This window comes from Rattus rattus, chromosome 9 (genome assembly GCF_011064425.1).
Source record: "Rattus rattus isolate New Zealand chromosome 9, Rrattus_CSIRO_v1, whole genome shotgun sequence".
NCBI classification, from domain to species: domain Eukaryota; kingdom Metazoa; phylum Chordata; class Mammalia; order Rodentia; family Muridae; genus Rattus; species Rattus rattus.
In genome coordinates, this window is record NC_046162.1 from 6,841,670 (window position 1) to 6,863,058 (window position 21,389).

At 45.8% G+C, this 21,389-nt stretch overlaps 1 protein-coding gene across 1 annotated transcript in view; it reads left to right on the forward strand.

Annotated features, from left to right (window-relative positions):
* The first annotated feature begins 18,209 nt into the window (after nucleotides 1–18,209).
* The window catches only part of Lcp2 (lymphocyte cytosolic protein 2), a 46,265-nt gene continuing 43,085 nt past the window's right edge, over nucleotides 18,210–21,389 (forward strand). The window contains exon 1 of the mRNA XM_032913837.1: nucleotides 18,210–18,459. Coding sequence (XP_032769728.1) covers nucleotides 18,382–18,459 — 78 coding nt within the window. The 5' untranslated portion in view covers nucleotides 18,210–18,381. The remainder of the gene's footprint in view (nucleotides 18,460–21,389) is intronic.

Here is a 21,389-nt window from a genome sequence, read left to right on the forward strand (position 1 = left end):
GGCATAGGACATTTCCTTAATCAGGCACTGACTCGTTCCACTGACATTTATACTGAACATGTCTGGTATAAACCACTCACAGGCTGAGGCTTCCCTGGGGCTTTTCCTGAGTGGCTACATCTAACAAATGCAGAGCCTTCTGTTGTACAGGATTAGCCCTCTGGAGAAACTACCACCGTCTTTATTAGACCAACCGTGCCTGATTTCAAAAGATCACCACGGCTGGGTTTCGCAGGAGGGGTTAGGGAGGGTCATGGGATCCTCACCAGAGTGTCCAGCCACTCCTTGCAATCGGATCATACGAGACTCTGTGGTAATCGTGTGTGACCTCAGCGACAGGTTAAAGTATATGGGTAGGGGGAAGGCAGTGGGGGAGAGCTTCATCTTTACAGTCCTAGGACGTTCATCCTCCATTCTGGGTACAGATCCTCCACTGTGCTGATTTAAGATTACTCATGCTCCTGCCCCACTCTTTGGTTCCCCAGGATGAACCTCAGTGGAGGAGGTGCACTTTAGCTTGCCACTGGGACCTGAGGAGGAGGGAGGAGGGGGAGGGGGAGGGGGAGGGAAAAGGAAGCGGGAGGGGAAGGAGGGTGAGGGAGAGGGGGGGGGGGAAAAGGAGGAGGAAGGGAGGAGGAGGAGGGGAGGAGGGGAGGAGGGGAGGAGGAGGTAGCTGTTTGTGTCTTTCTGGGAAAGGAATTTTAGCAACACCCACCCTCCATAATCCCCATGGAGACAGGTTAAATGGGCACTGTAGGGAGGTGTGACAGAAGGAAATGTCACAAGGTGACAAGACACACCTCCGTGACCAATGGGCAGCAGCCAAATGAAAGCTTTTTTTTTTTTTTTTTTTTTTTTCTTGGTCGAAAGCAGGGCAAGATACAGTAAAAAAATAAACCTCATATCTTCCATCCAGCACATCAGCATCCAGCAACAAACCCTGAAGAAATAATCACAGCCGTGTGCAGCCACTAAGGTAAAAAGCAGGCTTGTTTCTGAGCTGCAATAATGAAAACTCGGAACCAACTTAAATACCCAAGCAGAAGGAATCGCTGGAATAAATTCTGGTACCTGCATTCCGCAGGACTCTCAGCAGCCATTAAAAAGCTGCTTTGGGACGGCATTCAATCACAAGGAAAGCTGTTCACAATATGTTGGGTATATGAAACAACTTTTAAAAATGCCCCGCAGGGGTGCTAAATTAAATAAACGGAGGCCTTTAGCTAGAGGGTGCCTCTGTTCTCAAGTTCCCAAGAAGCAAACTACACTGTAACTTGGTGTGCAGACAAGCTGAAACCTAAGAGCACTTCCTCTGTTAGCTTTTGGTAATAAATGGCCAGGTTTCAGCCAATCATGAACACCTGAGTTTTAGCCAATCAGAGGCAGCCACTGTGTTGTGCAACATCCAGCTGTAGCCAATCAGGTGATCTCTCCGATTTACTTTTGTATCTGGTTGCTGCTGCTGCTGCTTCTTTTTTTTTTTTTTTTTTCTTTTTTCTTCTTCTTCTTCTTCTTCTTCTTTTTCTTCTTCTTCTTCTTCTTCTTCTTCTTCTTCTTCTTCTTCTTCTTCTTCTTCTTCTTCTTCTTCTTCTTCTTCTTCTTCTTCTTCTTCTTCTTCTTCTTCTTCTTCTTCTTCTTCTTCTTCTTCTTCTTCTTCTTCTTCCTTCTTCTTCTTCTTCTTCTTCTTCTTCTTCTTCTTCTTCTTCTTCTTCTTCTTCTTCTTCTTCTTCTTCTTCTTCTTCTTCTTCTTCTTCTTCTTCTTCTTCTTCTTCTTCTTCTTCTTCTTCTTCTTCTTTCTTCTTCTTCTTCTTTCTTCTTCTTCTTCTTCAAATTCTTCTTCTTCTTCTTCTTCTTCTTCTTCTTCTTCTTCTTCTTCTTCTTCTTCTTCTTCTTCTTCTGCCTCTTCCTCCTCCTCCTCCTCTTTTTTCCTTTTATTGGATTTTTTTAATTTACATTTCAAATGTTATTCCCTTTCCCCATTTTCCAGACATAAGCTCCCTATCCCATCCCCCTCCTCTTCTTCTATAAGGGTGTTCCTCCCCATCCTCCCCCCATCCCGCCACAACCGCCCCCCCCCAACATTCCCCTACACTAGGGATCCAACCTTGGCAGGACCAAGGGTTTTTCCTTCCATTGGTGCCCAACAAGGCCATCTTCTGCTACATACGCAGTTGGAGCCATGGGTCCGTCCATGTGTACTTTTGGGTAGTGGTTTAGTCCCTGGGAGCTCTGGTTGTTTGGCATTGTTGTTCTTATGGGGTTGCAAGCCCCTTTAGCTCTTTCAATCCTTTCTCTAATTCTTCCAACAGGGATGCCGTTCTCACTTCAGTGGTTTGCTGCTAGCACTCACCTCTGTATTGGACATGCTCTGGCCGTGTCTCTCAGGAGACAGCTATATCTTGTTCCTGTCAGCATGCACTTCTTAGCTTCATCCATCTTATCTAGTTTTGGTGGCTGTATATATATGGGCCACATATGGAGCAGGCTCTGAATGGCTGCTCCTTCAGTCTCTGCTCCAAACTTTGCCTCCATATCCCCTCCTATGAATATATTTGTTCCCCTTTTAAGAAGGAGCGAAGCATCCACACTTTTGGTCATCCTTCTTCTTGAGCTTCATGTGGTCTGTGGATTATATCTTGGGTAATTCGAGCTTTTGGGGTAATATCCACTTATTAGTAAGTGCATACCATGTGTGGTTTTCTGTGATTGGGTTACCTCACTCAGGATGATATTTTCTAGTTCAATCCATTTGCCTATGAATTTGATGAAGTCATTGTTTTTGATAGCTGAGTAGTATTCCATTATGTAGCTGTACCACATTTTCTGTATCCTTTCCTCTGTTGAAGGGCATCTGGGTTCTTTCCAGCTTCTGGCTATTATAAATAAGGCTGCTATGTACATAGTAGAGCATGTGTCTTTGTTGTATGTTGGAGCATCTTTTGGGAATATGCCCAGGAGAGTTATAGTTGGGTCCTCAGGTAGTGCAATATCCAATTTCCTGAGGAACCTCCAGACTGATTTCCAGAGTGGTTGTACCAGCTTGCAATCCCACCAACAATGGAGAAGTGTTCCTCTTCTTCCACATCCTTGCCAGCATCTGCTGTCACCTGAGTTTTTGATCTTAGCCATTCTCACTGGTGTGAGGTGGAATCTCAGGGTCGTTTTGATCTGCATTTCCCTGATGACTAAGGACGTTGAGCATTTCTTTAGGTACTTCTCAGCCATTCTATATTCTTCAGCTGAGAATTCTTTGTTTAGCTCTGTACTCCTTTTTTTTAATAGGGTTTTGGCTCTCTGGTGTCTAACTTCTTGAGTCTCGCTTCTAAAAGCCAGCCGCTCACACCCTATCATTTGGTTTTGAGTTCTTCAGACTCATGAGTAGTCCTTTGCCCAAATGAATACTGCCACCACCGTCTAAAGTTGTTCATTGTATAGAGGTCTTAAAGAACTGCATGAAAAGGGAGATCTCATTTGAGAAGTGAGAAAGGTTGAGACTGGACAGATGGATCAGCAGTTCAAAGTCCTTGTTTTCCACAGAACCCAAACTTGGTTCTCATCGGTCATGCCAGAGGCGCACAGCTACCTGTTACTCCAATTCCAAGGAACTGGACACCCTCTTTTGACCTATATAGGTATCTTTATAGATAGCAGTGTGTGACACACACACACACACACACACACACACACACACACACACACACACATCTTTTTAAAATAATGAGAAAAAATTGTAATAAAAAGAAAATTTTACTATTGTACTGATTTTCTCACCTCTATGTTTACTTCTGCAGGCAGAAAAAGAAAACCATAATGTTGTGCGAACAAAACAAGTAACAGACAACTAGGAGGGATATGACTGGCAAATATACATATGAGGCCAGCTTCCCCTACTAACCTCCTCTAGCTGCCTCCCATACCTCTGCCTTCCCACCAGTTCAATGCTGTGGAAGAGTTACAAGGACTCACTATGAGATACCAAACAGGTATCTCAGGGGTTTCCTGGAAATGCAGAAATCCCTGTGCCACTTGCTCTGTTATGTCAGAGGGAGCCTAGTTTCTTAGCCTCTGAGTACTCAAAGGGTCTTCTTAACACGGTGGGTATACTTCTGACCCTATAACCCTTGCTGAACCCATAGATCCCCCCAGGGTCACACTGTTTAGAAGAAACAGAGAGGAAGTTGAAGAGCCACCATATCTGGAAAGATCCCTACATGCCGAGAAGTTGAAAGAGGAAGTGGACCCTCCCAGAGTCCCTGGCAGGAGGGCTGTCATGCTCAGAACCAAGGAACAGAGCTAATCAACTTTTCAATCAGTCTGAGGTCGAGCAGACAGGGAGGAGGTAGGTCGAAGGCTGTGGGCAGAGGTGGTGGACAGCCATCCCCCAGCACCGAAACAGCAGAGAGTCAGAGACAAGTAACTGCTTGGAAGAGTTTACAAGCATGCACCAGCAGCAGCAGGTAGCCATAGCTGGTGTTTGCCCTGATTACAAAAAGCCTGCTTTTGTGTGAGCAGAAGAAAAACTTGTTAGGGTGCTCAGCTAGAAACAGTGGGGAAAGGGGCAAAAGTGGAAGAGTGGTTAGTTCCAGAGACATATAATGCTTGCGGGGGTTCTCCAGGCAAAGCCCCATGCCAACCTCCCTTTCCTGATGCCCTATCTTACTTTGTGTAACTTCCTAGCCAAGACCCAACCTTCCAGTGGAGAGTTTTCACTCGGCTATATATGGTACCTATCAGCATGAGGGAACAAGTTCTGATCATCCACTCTTCCAACCAGGAAGCCCCCATTGTGCTTGGGTTGGCTCAGCAGCAGCCTGTTTTCTCCCACATAGCTTCGTGCTCCTCCTGTTTTCTCATTGCTTGAGTGGGAAGTTAATTCTCTGAGGGTGGAACCTTGTCTGCCTGTTCGTTGCCATAACCTAGTGCTTAGAAATGCGCCTTGTAATGCAGTGTGGTTTAACTTGAAGCTCGCCAAACAAACAAACAAATGAGGCATGTATGCAGGGTTAGGTTCAGACACTAGGGTTGAACCCAGCTTCTCTTCTCACCCTCGGAGGGCTACCACTGAGTCAGGGTTCTGACTATGAAGAGAGATATGCAGCGCTGTGGGTTTGCAAAATGCCCGGAGTGTAATCGACGGTCTAAAGGATTCTTTATTGTTCTATTATTCAGGAGAGGCAGGTTTTGCTGTAGATGGAGTTTAGAGGCCATATTGGATAGCAAGTGTGGAAGCTGAGGAAGCATACCCCACTTCTCAGGACAGGGAAGAAGAACCTCTCTATCACCACACGGATGGGAAGAAAGTCGGGAGCTATGCTTGGATGTGACCCCAAATTTCATGTATGAAAAAACGTAATCCTCAAACCACATGCTAGTGGTATTGGACAAGTGAGACCCTTTGGGAGAGGATGGGTATTGAATGGCCTGTGGACTAATGAGTTCACAAGTTGCTGCGGGAATTCCTCGGTTGTAAAAGCCCCCTCTCCCTCTCCGTTCTGCTTCACAAAGAGGGGCTCTTTGGGGTTTCCATGCAGCAAGAGGTCACGATCAGATACCAGCGGCATCATGAATTCTGACACCACCCATTAATGGAAATGGACTATGGCACCCTGTTCTGAGGTCTCTCTGCTCAGTCCCTGTGTAGGTACCAGAACAAACTGGGCGTCCGCCACCAATGCTCAGCAGCAGCTGTGTCTGAACGAGGATGATGACCTAGCTGTTTCCACATTCCACATCCCGCACCACCTTCCTGTCTAGAGCCAGTGTCTTTGCATCTTACTGCGCAGACTGCTGGAGGAGAAAAACCAGGTTAGGTGTCTTCTCTTCCTCATGATGCAGTAACTCCTCAGACCTCCCAACTGGCCAGGTTTGCAGAAGAAGAGAAAGCTCAGCCAAACAGGACAGCACGTTCTGGGCAGAGCGGGGAAGGACAGAAAAGAATGGCTAGTGCAAAGGAAGAGGGGACAAGGGAGCAGAGGGCTCCTGGAGGGATGGGAGAACCGTACCGTGAGGTACCAAGCAGCAGGGCAGAGTTCAGGGCAAGGGCTTGGAGGCCTGGTTTACAGCATGGCTTTGCTGGTCATTCTTGTGCCTTTAGGCCAGTGGTTTCTCTCTCTGAGGACCTGCTCTCTTGCCTCCCCTACGCTATTCACTCGTTGGCTCATTAATTCCAAAATATTTCTTGAATACCCGCTTTGCGGTATTGTAGAATTTGCGGATTCAGCAAGGAACAGAGGGAACAAAAACCACCTTATAATAGCATCATATCATATCATATATCATATCAGTCCTTATAGGGACAACAAATAAAACTAGTAAAATATATCATAAATTAGTCTGGGATAAGAAGAGAAAAACTAAACCAGAAAAGGAGGTTAGGGAACCAATTCTGAAAGGGTGATCATGACGGTTCCTTTTAATTATCAACTCGATACAATCTGATCACCTGGGAAGAGAGCCTCATTGAGGGGCTGTAGAAATCAAGTCAGCCTGTGAGCTTATTTGTGGGAAATTATCTTGATTGTTTAGTTGAGATGGGAAGAGCCACCCATCATCCCCTGCTCTTGGGGGCGCTAGACGGTATAACAAGGAGAAAGCCGTCGGAGGTCTGAGCACCCAGGCATTCGTGCTTTCTCTTGACTGGATGTGGTCAGCAGCTGCTGGTTTGTATCCCTTGGTTTGCCTCCAACAACAGAACATAATCTGGTTTCAGGAGCTAAAATGAGCCTTTTCTCATAAGTTGCTGTTGTCTGGGCGGTAACGAAACTAGGACAGAAATCTCTGAGTCAGGACCCACGGAAGTGGGAGAGTGAGCCACGAGGGCCCTCAACCAAGAGCTCCCTAGTGAGAGAGATTTCTAAATGAAGAGCTGCCGTGAAGTGGACTTGTGGGCCTCCATCCTTTATACCCTAGCAGGCCTCCCTGCTTCACCACAGCTCTGTGGCCTTCCCTTCACACATACCTGGTCAGGATGACTTTCATATATGAGCAGATGCTATGACTTCCTGCTCAAAACCACCAAGTGCTCTCCCTATGCTCAGGGTGGGTGGTCAAGTTCATACTGTCCGGTGGTTCTAAAGTTGTTTCTTAAGCTGTTCCCTTCTCCTCTGCCCAACGTACCACTTCCCGGTAACACCGCCTTTGCTGCAGAGTCCTGGGCTATCAAAGCAAATACTAGCCTCAAGTCTGGACACTTTCCCCACAGTGACCCCATGTTGGGCTTCCTGGCTTCTTTAGACAGCATCCATTCAAAGCCCAAGTCCCACCTAAGCCAGCCCCTCCCACCTTCTATCTCCTTGCTGTGCTCTGTTTCTGTGTCCCATCAGTTCGTGAGCTTGAGACAGGGGCTCTAATAGATCAAATGTCTACTGTATGCTAGGCGCCCATCGAAACAACCCAGAACCAATTCATCTACTGCACCCCAACTCCATGAGGATGCTCATATTAACCACGTTTTGTGGATCAATTATCCTGAGACCTAGAGAGGTTGAGAAATTTGCTTAAAGTCTCTCAGCTGGTGAGTATCAGTGCAGAAGTCACAATGGGGGCTTCCATGGCCTGTCACAGCAGGTGCTCTGCCACAGTGGAAGTGCCCTGCATCTCAGCTGCCTCATGCAGCACATGTGACTGTGGAACACAGGAAGTATGTGCTGCCAAGGAAGATAGCCCAGAATTCTCTTGTTTCTTTAGACTGGAAAGCCAGGCTGGTGGCCAGAGCATCACAGAGACCCAGAGCTCCTATTTGCCCCTTTGTTCTGTCTGTCACACAGGCATGGAATGGCCCTCTGTCTCAGTCTCCTCGTCTTGCTGTTTGGGAAGCATCTTTTGGGTACTAGTTTCACCCCATGGAAAGGTCATGGTCCTTATTTTATACAAAAATCCTACTTATATGCACATCCTCCCACGTGCTTCAAATCATCTCCGTGAGACTTAAACACTGAATGCAATGTAAATGACCACTCACTGTGTGGTTTAGAGAGCGACAATGAGGAAAAGTCTATGCAGATTTAATTCTCTATTGAAAATGTTCAATATACACTATGTTGACTCTATTGATACCAACCTGTGTATTAAAAGACTCTCTCTCTCTCTCTCTGTCTCTCTCTCTCTCTCACACACACACACACACACACAAACACACACATATGTATTATATACTACAATCACTATTATACATACATACATACATACATACATACATACATGCTCATATGTATATATACACACAAAAAGCCTGGCACAAAGTAAATATAAATGCTAACTAATTGTCCTTACCACCATCACTATTGCCTGTTAGGCCCTTTTAGACCAACAATGTTGTTTGTTCGTTCCCGAATCCCATTACATTCCTTGGCCCATAGCAGATGTGTAACAAACATTTGTTTAATGAATGAGCGAGCTAAACCAAGCATGGAGCTTGAACAAGGTTATAGGAGCACAATGGCAGTGGCTCTATTGGGAGCCCAGCACGGAGTCTAGCTGAGTGAAGAGTGCCAATTGTCTCATGGGTCCACCGAAGACAGACAAATGGAAGAGAACGTGGTTTCCAAAGAAGTTTCTTTAGATGGGGTAGGGAGGAGCAGTGTCATTGAAACAGAAGCTAAAAGATGCCCAGGGCTGTCACTGGCGCCAATACCCTTTAGGACCCCATCTCTCTGTAATGAAAGCTGTTGGGTCCGTTTCCCAGGGTACAACTCTAAGCGTAACACTGTGTTAATGGACCTTGTTTGTGTGTGAATGGTCTAGTGACATTATTATGAGAAGCAGATGACAGACACGATGGGAGTGACTGTCAAAGAGTTTAGCATGGTGTCCTGTGTCTTAGGTCTTTTAGCCTCATGTTGGATGAGGTGAAAGTTCTGAAAGACACACGTACAGCTAACCTGAGTGTGCCTGCCTCGCTCCTACTCCTTGAATAGAGAAGTAGGAAAATGGTAACTCCTTAAGGTTCCCTTTCTTCCTCCTCAACGCCATGTCCAGTGTGCTTATGTAACTGACAAGTTCATCTGCATGGCCGCCACAGTCAGAGACTTTACCAGCTGCAGTTTACCTCCAGTCACCTTGCAGACATGCGGATGTGAGCCTTGCTTTAAGGCTTAGCACCCTTAGTGTGAGTCATAATTGTGTCATCTTGAGTCCTTCACTGCCCAATTAGGTCATGAAGTTCCTGTTGGTGATTTCAAATCATTCTGGCTTAAAGTCTTCGTCTTTCATCAGTCCTCAGTCAGAGTGTCATGAAGCTCCTCCAGTCAAATGGTTTGACATGGTTTGTTCAGCTTACAGCATACCTATATGTCTGTCTGTCTGACTATCTATCTATCTATCTATCTATCTATCTATCTATCTATCTATCTATCTATCTACCTACCTATCTATCTATCTATCTATCATCTATCAATCATCAATCATCTATTATTATTATCATTATTATTATCTATCTCTCCATCCATCCATTCATCTATCATCTATTATCTCTCTCTATTTATCTATTTCTATCTCTCTCTATCATCTCTCCATCCACCCATCCACCCATCCATTCATCTACCCTTCCACCCACACACTCATCTACCTAACTCATTTCTCTCTCTCTCTCTCTCTCTCATCCTCTCCTCTCTCTCTCCATCCCCCACCCCTACCTACTTACCTTCAGCTGACTGCATGAAGGAGTTACACTAGTCTAAGTTAAAATAGACTGACTCCAAATGGTTGCTACAGAAGCTGTGATGTTTTTAAAGTTTGACAAAGGACGGAAGGGAAATTCTCCTCTCTGCAAGGATCCTTCCTTAAGCTTCAGAGAATCCCAGGGACTTACAACTCACAAGTCCACAGCTGATGGTCTTCAACCAGCGCAGTCTCTGTCAGAAGGTGACAAGTGTCACACTGCTTACCCTGTAGCTCTGGGTAGTCAATGACAGTACCACTGCAGGCAAATGAGCCCTTGGACAGTGGTTCCTTGATGTTTCTCTGCTGAATTATTACAATGCCAGCAGGAAGCAGGCCATCATCCTTACTCTTATCAACAAAGGGTTCAGAGTGTGAAGGGTCTAGATAGTGGACATATGGCTTGCGGAAGGTGGCTATTGGCAAAGAAAGGCAGCATACCAGAGGCTAACGGGATTGAGGAAAGGGGAGGTAAGTCCTTGGAGGTGACTCAGTGACAGGGGTAGGTTTCTTTTTCTTCTTTCTTTTTTCTTTTTGGTTAAAGTTAGTTGATGAACTGCTTTCCTGTTGCTTCTATGACAAATCACATGGTCTTAGATCAGCGATCCCCAACCTGATGTTGCAACCCTTTCATATAGTTCCTTGTGTCATGGTGAAACCCAGCCATAGAACTATTTTGTTGCTACTTCATAACTGCAATTTTGCTGGTGATATAAACCATAATGTAAACATCTGATGTGTAGAATATCTGATATGTGACCCCAAAGAGGTCTCAGCCTACAGGTTGAGAATCACTGTTTTAGAAGCTTGAACCCACATAAAGGCATAACTATACAGTTCTCAGATCAACAGCCTGGTGTGCCTTCTTGAGCTAAAATCAAGGGCTCTTTTTCTTTCTCCAAGTTCTAAGCCAGTGTCCTTCTCTTGGCCTTCAGAAGCTTCTAGACGTCACTTGCGTATGACCTATGACCCTTTTCCTATCTCAAAGATCAGCAGTATTATGTTTCTGTCTTTAACTGTTGAACACAGCTCCCTTTGATTTGCTCCCCCTTCCTGCAAGGACCACCAGGAACAGAACAGCAAGCCAGATTGTGTTACAGACTTTCGCTTCATCTCACAGTCTTTACAAACACACAAGGAAGCCAATATCGTTACTTAACTCTCCCCATTCTTGTGGGAAACTAAGGCACAGAGAAGTGAAGTAGATTGCCCAAGACCACGCAACTGTCATCTAGTTGTAGAGGGAGGGGGGGAGTGTTACTGCAACTCCCTAGTCTGAGGCTTCACCCTTATTAAGTTCTGTCTCTCGGAAGAGATGACAACTTTGAGCTTTCAAACTTCTGATGGAAGTAGAGCTGGGGCTGAGAGACTTATCCTTTCAGATCTACAGAAACGAGCTGTACTCATCCTGCGGTCCCAGATTCACCCCAGAAGCTGCCAAAACAGGAACAACGCCCCCCCACCCATCCTGTCAGGGTTTGTCCCTGTTTAAGGAATTCTGGGCTTGGAGCTACGTAGGTGAGACTTCCTGAATCACAGAGAGAATACACATGCAAAACGGTTTGACACTGTCCATTCCTTGGCCACAGGATGCGAAGGGGACTGTGTGAGGAAAAAAAGATAGAATACATGTGACATGAGCTGGAGACATGGCTCAAAGGTTAAGACTGCTTGTTGTTCCTTCAGAGGACACGGATTCAGGTTCCAACACCCACTCGTCAGTTCATAACTGTCTAGGGTTCCCAGTTGCAGGGCATCTAAGACCCCTTTTTGGCTTCTGTGGGTACTAGGTATGCAAGTTCTAAATATACATATATATAGGCAAAGCACTCTAGCACATGAAAATACATTTTTGAAAAAGATCTATTTACTTTATGCATATAAGTACACTGTAGCTGTCTTCAGACACACCAGAAGAGGGTGTCGGATCCCATTACAGATGGTTGTGAGCCACCATGTGGTTGCTGGGAATTGAACTCAGGACCTCTGGAAGAGCAGTCAGTGTTCTTAATTGCTGAGTCATCTCTCCAGCCCCCAAATACAATTTTTAAAATAAGAGAATACCCGTGGCATGAAAGGAAAAGGGGGAACTACTGGAGGGAAAAGAAATAAATTGGGGGACAAGAGATTGGCAGGGAGAAGGATAAGTTAAAATGATGTGTATGTAAAAAATGCCATAATTATTGTATGCTAATTAGAAAACTAACCATTTTTAAGAGAAAAAAGGATGCTTTAAAATGAGATAATGCATAACAATGGTGGCAAGTGGTTGGGGAGACTTGCCCATGAGAATCTGGTGCTTTTATTGGCCTATCCCAAGTTTTATTTAGAGCTGGGAACCTACCTCATCTCCCTGGTTAAAGATCAACAGGAGACCAGTTCCTCCAAGGTAGGATGAGGCAGGGCTCTGATCCTCCCCATACCCCCTGCTCCTCAACAGCCAGACAGCAGCAACTACTGAGCTCAGTGAATTGAGTAAGTGGCTCCTACATTCTCAGGCTCTTCCTGCCTGACTCAATTTCTGCTGACAGGATCCTGGTCTCTCACTAGATGCAAATAGAGTTAGCATTTTCTGGGACAGGCTGAGAGTAGGGAATTCGGCAACTGAGAAAGAAGAGGCAGGACAGAGACAAGGTCGACTCATCAGCACCAGGAGGTGGAACAGATTAATGGTACCCTTGCATTCGTATTCTCTAGGAATGGCCCCAAGGCGTGCACATCGCTTAGCATCTTATAAGCAGAGCTCCTCTGCTTTCAGTAGCAGCCCTGTTCCCTGGTAATGTGTCTGATCACCCTCTGACGGGACTCCACGGGAGCTCAGTAGATAAGTCCTCGCTGCAGGATTATTTGTGTTTCCTTTGTATCTGTCTCTAAAGAGAGGCAGGCAGAATTAATCAGCTACTGGGAGGATCATGGCGTGCTAGCATACGAAAAGGAAGCATTCACATTGTCTGGGGAATAAACTGGAGACGTCTCTACGTTACATCAGGTGTCACTCAGGCATGTAACAATAACAGCTCCATTTACCAACAAAAGTACCATGAAGGATGTGAACTGTTGTTCAGGCCCCCTTTGGTGATAAGAAGAGCTGAGGCCGTAGCATGCACAAGGTCCTGGGTTCAAGCCTAGCTCTACAAAGTAAATATATGGTGTGCGTATCCACTTGTGATTTTAAAAAGAGCTCCAAGTCAGGCACTGCACTGGTGGGGCTTTGCCAGTAGCCAGCCTGTGCTCCTCTATGTAGTTAGCCAAGGCTACCCCCCCCACACTTATTCCATTTTATATTGTATGGACAAATTGGACGGTAGTGTTCACCTGTTCTTGCAGAGTTAGGGCGCTGAGGATACAGACGACAGAACTCAACTGTATCCTGACCAGCAAGATAACCTACTAGAATGATCCAGGGCCTTCACACATCCGCAAGCACAGTTTTCAGAATCAGGACTGAAATGGAAAGAGCTAGGCAGTGACCCAGGCTCACTTGGGCCCCAGATAGGAAGGTTGGAAGCTGATGATCTTTTTCCTTCCCCAGTCTCCCCTTCTACACCAGTACCTCACCTCCCTTTCAGGAGCTACATCTCTCTGCTTACAACACACATTTGAAGGACTGACCCTGTACCTCAGACACAGCATCGGACTCTCTTAGCCTGCTGCCCCTTCTTCTCTAGGGAAGAATATGAGCAAACATAGGGCCTTCGTCTTAGGAGAACTCGAAGGGGAAGGGTTCCAAAGCTTGGTGGATGTGGCTGGCGAGACCTGTTCTGGGTGTGAGATTTCTACCCCAGGAAACCGTGTCTCTCTTGGCATTGGACTTGACATCCTACCTCTGGCTCTCGTGAGGCCTTTCTTTTCCAAGCTGGGGACCCAACCCAAGGTAGTCTTCCTTTGCCTTTCTGAGCTAAATCCCAGCCCCACTTTTTCCTTAAGTGGGTACACACACACTGTGGTCCCCTATCGCACCATGGTTGTAAGAGTTTCATGATATAACGAATAGAGAACTACCTGCCAGTTCTTCTCTCAAACCATGGAGGCCCTGAGGACGTTGTGGTAATTTCCCGATGTTTCAGCTTCACCTAAAGCCGACATTAAACCCCCCCCCAATCTTGCTGTTCTTTTTCACCTCAAATCTTCCTTTCACAATGAAAAAGCAGCTGGCCTGAGTTTTGACTTTGTTGCCAGGAGCTTAAATTCCTTTTGCTTTTTGTTCTTGGACTCTATTTCTATCCTCCAGCTCTGTCAAGTTCTCGTTTGTCCATGGAAGAAAGCAGAGGTTTCTCACCTATTAAGTAGAGAAGCTTGCCTTCCTTTCTTGTCCCTGCCCACACCCACCCACTCTTCCTGCGCTTGGGGAGTTTCTCTCTACGACATACTTATCTGAGCTGAGGCTAAAGGGAAGAAGAGGAGGTTTGACAGGAAACCCAAATGCTTCCTCCCATTCACCTTTGACATTTAGAGGCACCCCAGCTGAACAGTAGAGCAGAGAAGCAAAGGGATTAGACTTAAAGGAAAGAGAGAGAGAGAGAGAGAGAGAGAGAGAGAGAGAGAGAGAGAGAGAGAGAGAAATTGTCAGCCATGAGGAAGTGGAAAATATTAGCAGTCCTTGCCTTGCCCAAGGCAGCTTATTCAAGTTTTCCCCTGTGTTATCCATGGATGGAGGAAGTGAGAACGGTGTCCAGGATGAGAGGGGGGAACTCTCAGTGACTGCGGAGACAGGTTATCTGGAGAAAGGCTGGGATGGGGCTGGGTCAGTCCGTTCTCACTATCTCCTATTCTGCAGCCCCAAGTAGTGCTGGGAAGGACTGAGCTTCTCCTCATGGCAATGGCTTGGGGTCCTGGCCCCTGTTCCCTGCACTTTTTGGAAGGTGCCATCGTATGGGTATCACGTGCCCTGCAGCTTCCTGGTTCCTCATGCTTTTTGTCATTTAGAATGATCCCATGCAACAGGTGCCATCTCTATTGCCTGCTTCTAAGAATGGTAGGAAGAGCTTCTCTCATCCTCTGCCTTAAGAAGATCAACGCATCCTCGTGTATGACATCCCTGCTTTCCTCTCTTCTCTGGCCCTGACATGACGATTCCCCAGGATCCTTCCCCTGCAGCCACATATAGGAGCAGCAGCTTCCTAGTCTCTTTTAATAAATGGCCATTTTTCTCATGTCTCATGGTTATCACTTCTGCTGTGGGTAGAGGGAGAGAGGTGGGTGGGTGCTGTATATTTAGGCTTGGTGCTATGAGGAATGGAGGAGAAGGACTGAACCGCCATTGTTTGTCCCTAGGTTCTAACATACTGCCGGTATTGCTTCCGTTCCCACAGCTTCTCGATTTCTCTTCTATGAGCCCCCGCCACTGGAACTGGCTCAATGCTGTCTTTGTGGTGTTCTTATATCATGAGACGCGTGGTTGGTGCTCTACGTCTAGAGTCTATAACCAAGTGTTCATCCAACAGCAGACGGGAAATGGTTTTAAAAATTGGATCCACCCTTTCCGTGGATAGAGTTTCTTTTCCTTGCCATCGTTCCCTAAACAGCACAGTGTCACAGCTACACAGAGTCGGTATTGTCATTATCAGTTGTCTAGAGATGGCTCAAAGTATATGAGAGGCTGTATATGTGTTATGGAAAAGAACTATACCATTTTATATAAGGAACTCTGACAGATTCTTGAGCCAATCTCTTCCCTTGGCTAACCTTTCCACTTGCTTCTTCCAAAGCACTAGTTGAGGGTGAGTGAGACAGGCTAAGACTGGTTGTCTCTTCGCCAGAGTATCCTATTCTTCCGATGCTGGGCCTTTGCTAGTCCCCACCTACTTCTCTGCTTCATGCTCACACCCAGGAGAACAAGGCCTTGACACGAGCCCAGTTCTTGTCATCCTGATACTGCTGCCATCTTGGGCTAAGCGCAAAGGCTTGCCTGTTTTTCATATAGAGAGACCTAGTTTGGGATAAGTGAGTTGACACCTGGTCACAGACATTTTCCTGGTTTCCTGAAAGCCTTTTTGTTTATAAGAGCTGCCCTGCCTTGGAAGTCTCTAGAACACTTTGGCCAGACAGAAGAGATGTGAAACCTAAAATTATTGGGAAATCACCCAGGGTGGGAAAAGTCTGTGGCCTTGATCATCTGCGCTCTCTCTCTCTCCAGTGGATAGGGGACACATTGGAAAAGACATTTCAGACCAGTAACTCACTAGCTTTTGGTGGGCCCCAATCCATAAACTGTCCAGGCTCTGCAGACAGGCCTGGAGTGAATCTTATCTCCATTCCGGGCATTGGCAAAGCATCATAGACCTCTGAGGAGACAAATGACAAAGGACAATGGCTCTTGATTCAGGTACATTCTGGACAAGACTGGGATGCACAGCCTCCTGGAGGCAAGAAGGGAGCAAGCAAGTGTGTCTCCACGCTGACTTCATTGTCTCTTCCATGGTGTAAAGGTCTCAGCACATGCCCTGACACACTGGAGAGGCTTCATGTGCCCTTGCACCTCTACTACACTGATTGTCGTTGTCATGGTCCCTGGCTACCATGGGTACATTGTTACTTATCCCTATGGGTTGCTCATCTTGGTCTCTTCTTTATTGAATGCTTTTCCCCCCAAAGGGGTATAATTTCAACAATACCTGTACTCTATCTTCTACCTTTCTGTTGTTTTTCAACCCTAAAGTTTTTAACCCTAAGTTTGGTGAGTAATATGAAAAACAGGACATCCCCCAACACACACACACACACACACACACACACACACACACACACACACACACACACAATTGCTTTTGCTTAAAAGGATGATCTGCAATGTTTCTCTTCACAGAATTTATTTTGACTTTGATTGATTGGTTAATTGGTTGATTGACGATCGATTGGTTGGGGTCCACAATTTTCACCTATCCACTCCACTCTCCAAGGTCAGACATAAAGCCCAGTTCATTCTATTATGTCTTCTTTACTCTACTTGAAAGTGACATCTCTCTCTTTTCTAATGGCTGCCATGCTGCCAAGTTGAAAGATGAAGGAATGTCTCTCCCTCAGAAGGGAGCTTTTGAGCAGCAGGACATTGGTCCATTGAGCATCGTGTGACCTACCCGGGCACCTCCTGCAGATCACCATCATGGAGGACATTCAGGGTCTGGGACTGTCACTACATCTGCATCTCATTTAAGCTCACAATCAGTAGCTGAGATAGCTACTAGAGGCAGCAGGGCTTCCTGTAGTACATAGAAGGAGAGCATATATGACTAAAGCTACCCTGGACAACCCCTCAGGACAGCACCTTAGCTACCAATGGTGCATTATTCAAACATTGGAACAGAGAGCTATGCACACGTGTACATTCCCATATGTGCAGTCATGTATGTACACATACATAAATGGAACACTGGCTAACCTGCACTTACGGGTCGCCTTATTGCACCAAAGCATGCTTTTAACCTCAGGTTGCACTCACTGCCAAGGGTTGTTTCAGTCTGTGAGAAGGGTATAGAGTCTGAGACTGGAGGAGGGAGCAACTGATCTCCAACTCCTATCTCCAGACAATATACTCTTTGTCTAGACATATGGTAGAATCAGTAGCAAATGCCATATATGGAAAAAACAATGGTAGACAGACTGTAAGGCAAGGATCAGTGTATAGAAGGTGCGTCATCAATAGCAATGATTGTTTAAACTTTTAATGTTTACACTTGCCTCGCAAATGCACCAAAGTTTTATGTGTATAACCCTTCTGTTTCCTTTCCTTGCAGATATGGAAACCATCTACTTAGACTCTCATTCCATGCTCAAGACTACAGTGCACAATCATTCACATCAGAAATGGAGCTGGTCCCCTGCCCTGTAGCACCCTTCACCATGACTCCTTGCTGCTAAGAACCCAGGCATCATAACACAATGAAGCAACTGGAGGCCGCTCAGCTTTCAATAAGAACAAACTGGTGGGGAAGGAGGTCAGAAAACATTGAAAGAACCATCTTCCTTCTCTTATAGTCCACTAATGGATGAAATTATAGATAGTTTTAGGGAACTGTCAAAAAAGAGATTCTTATCTGCAAAGACTCAGCCAAGCATAAATATGGTGTCCAGCTTTGGGTGTCTGTAATTCTAATGGGAAAAAAACATACTTGAGTTTAAGTCCCCTTTGCTGTTCATCCTGCTTGGCTGGGGTGTCTGGGCCAGTGGAGAGTTACCAATCTCAATCTCAATCTCTCTCTCTCTCTCTCTCTCTCTCTCTCTCTCTCTCTGTGTGTGTGTGTGTGTGTGTGTGTGTGTATCTATCTCTGTCTCTGTCTCACTGTGTCTCTGTGTGTGTGTCTATCTCTGTTTCTGTCTCTGTCTCTCTGTGTCTCTGTCTCTATCTCTGTGTGTGTCTGTCTCTGTCTGTTTCTGTCTCTCTGTCTCTCTCTCTCTCTCTCTCCTCTCTGTCTCTCTGTCTCTCTGCATTGTGAGTCCCCAGAACTGTCCTTCCTTGTTTACTTATTTAGAAGGCAGCAGAGGAAGTGGTAAAGGAAACTAGCTGAGTCGTTTTCTGAGAAGAGACCATATTTGTTCACAGGGGAAGCCGCTGCTTTTGGGGATCTGGCTACAGCAGAAAAGACTCCTGCTCAACAAGGGTGTTCCTGACGGTAGCTGGAAATCAGAAGAACCAAGGACACCACTGAACTCTGGATCTGGACTTTTTCTCTGTTCATGGCTGCAGCACCTCTCCCCAGTTTGTGAGCCTCTCCCTGAATAGCAGCCATGGCCTTGAAGAATGTCCCCTTTCGCTCAGAGGTCTTAGCCTGGAACCCGGACAACCTTGCTGATTATTTCAGGAAGGTGAGTCTTTCCCGCTTGTGCTTCTGGTTGGGCTGGTATGCCTTCAGTTGGGTGGGCAGAGACTGGAGGTGGAATCTGGATAGAATGTGGAAGGCGTACGGGATAGTTGTGGATACTAGGAGACAGACAGACATTGCTTTCTTGGTAATGTGTCCTGAAGAGAAAGATGAAGGAGGGGCCCTCAGCTGCACAAGTCCCTAGTACATACCACCTGTGCATCCAGTGCTCTACAGACCGTGTCTTGCCAGATACAACCCACTGTCATAGGAGTTCAGTGTTACCTTATTAACAATCTACATTGACCATGTTGCGTCGTAACGACATTATTATTTTGCTCAGCTGAAAAGTCAACTCAGGGAGTTTAAGTGGTTCAAAGCTCTTAGGTCCTCTGCAATCAGGTCGGATTGGAGTCATGCCTATCCAGCTTTAAAGCACATGCTCTGGGTTGCAGAAGCTTACTGTGGTAAAGACTACTCACTAGAAAGGGAGATGGGGAGTCCTGGGGTAGGAAAATGAACAGGCAAGTCAGGAGGGAAGGACAGAGAGCTGGATGAACACTAGTGTTTTTGACATCTATGGTTCATGACCCTGGAAGAGGGCTAGAGTCTCTTTATTGGCCAGAGTCTCACTAGAGCTTTATGAGAATCCTGGAAAGCCGTTCAGAAAGCAGACATGAGTCCTAAGATAGTTAGGGACACAGAAGACAAGTTCAGCAGACTTAGAAGTCAGGCTGGACCAGAGTTCTATTGTCCTGATTTCCAGGATAGAAGGAGTCCTTGTTAACTGTTAATGGGGACCACATATCTGCATAGGCATATCCCAAGCCATTAAACTCCTCTTAGGCACCCATGCCAAAGAGGTAAGAGATCTTATGAAAGGCATGAGCTTCTATTGTTCATATCCCTGTATGCTGTCTTCATATTCCACTAATATTCCAGGCAGTGATGAAGATGATGTTCTAAAGCTAAGATCACAGACGTCATCTACTTTGACTCCTATTTTTCTAAAGAATAGAGACCCAAGAGGATAGAATAGGCCCCTTGGGGCATATAGTCAAATCTGTAATCTTTACAGCGGTTCCTTCCCAACCTACAGTAGAAAATGTGAGCATTTTGTACTGGGTGTGGCATGGCAAGAACACTGTGCACAGATCCTGCTATTTGCCACCTTTTGTGAATCTCATTTTGGTTACTTTTCCCTCCAATAAGCTCATCACAAACTTTCCACACTGTGGGTGGAGATGTGATTAGGCAATTGACTTTTGAGGCATGTTTTTGAAATACTTTTCTCAACTAGGAACCAAGTAAGGTAGGGCAGAAAGGCACAGTTTGCTGTGGCTCAGTGGAGACCTGAATTAGCTCAGTAGAGCAGAGAGAATGGGGATTGAAAATTAAGGCAGGGAAGTCTGTGGAAGAATCAGGAAAACAAAAGGCCCCATATTCAAGTGTAACTAGGGGATTATGTAATTCCACAGTGCCACAGATAATGTGTGGGTCAAGTTCCCTTCTTCACAGGGCGGGCCTGTGGTAGAAAGCCACATCCTAGGGATAGGCCTTGTCTTCTGGAGGGAAAGAAACAAGGAAACTGGGGTTAGGGCAATTGGCAGTTCTAGAAGGACCATTTGCCTACCAGAGACACAGAGACCCTTCAGACATCGAGCTCAGCAGTCCCCAGAGAAAGCACTCTGTGCAATGACCACAGAGTCACTTAAAGATGCTCTTTGGAGATCAGTTGTACATTTAAATGGTTGACCAGCAAGTGTGATTTCTACAGAAGGAGTAGGGTTGGGTCATTGTGACTTCTGGCCAGCTTTGGAGTCAGACATGTTTTGGATTAAATGTACTCTTTCCAGCTAGCTTAGGGACTTCTTTTTGTTGCCTCTCCTCTCTGTACTTGAACTTTCTAATCAGTGAAAGAGAGGCATCAACAGTAACTAACCAGATGAGATGGAGATGAGGTGGAAAGGAAATGTGTGGGAGGCATTGAGTTCTATGTTCTATTGTCCTGCTTTTCTAACCAGCCCCTGCTGGGGAAGCTCAGACAGCCTGGGGAGACTTTGTGTCCTATTGTCTCCGATATGTGTGTCTTGCCCTGCATTTGGGATAGAAATCATGAGGATTAAGGCCATGGTCTACACATTCTTAACTCCTCTTCCACATTGGTTTGGGCCTGGTAGGAGAGCATCCCTGGGCCATTTGGATAGTCACTGGCTTATAGTCGTATGTTCCAACCCTGTTGGGTTTCTACCTCACCATGTGACCTTAAGCCAGACCATTCTCTCCGAGCCTCAGTCACCATCACCTACAAAGCTGAGTAACCACTTGATCAGTGCCTATCAATCCTGGGTGCTAATCAAAATTATTGAGGTACTTGTTAAAATACAAATTTTAGATGCCAAGACTCAGTTCTTATTGGACTACATCAAATTTCCGGGTTCAAGGCTAGAACTCTAGCTTTGGCTTAGAGTCAAAACCAGTACTCTACAGAACCAGCAGTTCATCTGCGAGTGATCACAGCAAAATGAACTAAAGGAAGCTGGCAGTTCCGAGAGCCTGCTATACACCTGGCATGTGGGTCAAGGAGATGGCAGGGTATTGCAGATGCTATCTGCTCTCAACATTGACCTAGAAATCAGCTTCCTGAGTGCAATGCTCACTCTGCCCTTCCAAACTAGGAGGTGACAACAATCGTATTTTAAAATTATTATTATTGAGACAGATCCTTGGCGTATAGCCCAGCTGGTCGGTCTTGGACTAACAATGATTTCATCCTTCAGTCTCAATCTCCTGGGTGCTAAGATTAGAGGCGGGTGCCACCACACCCATCTGTTTACTTTTTGTTTTTGTTTTTGTTTTTTTTTTTTTGTCATAAGATACTGATTTTAAAATTTCCTCCAAAGAAGGTCGAAATGTTTTTGAGAAGAATCTAAG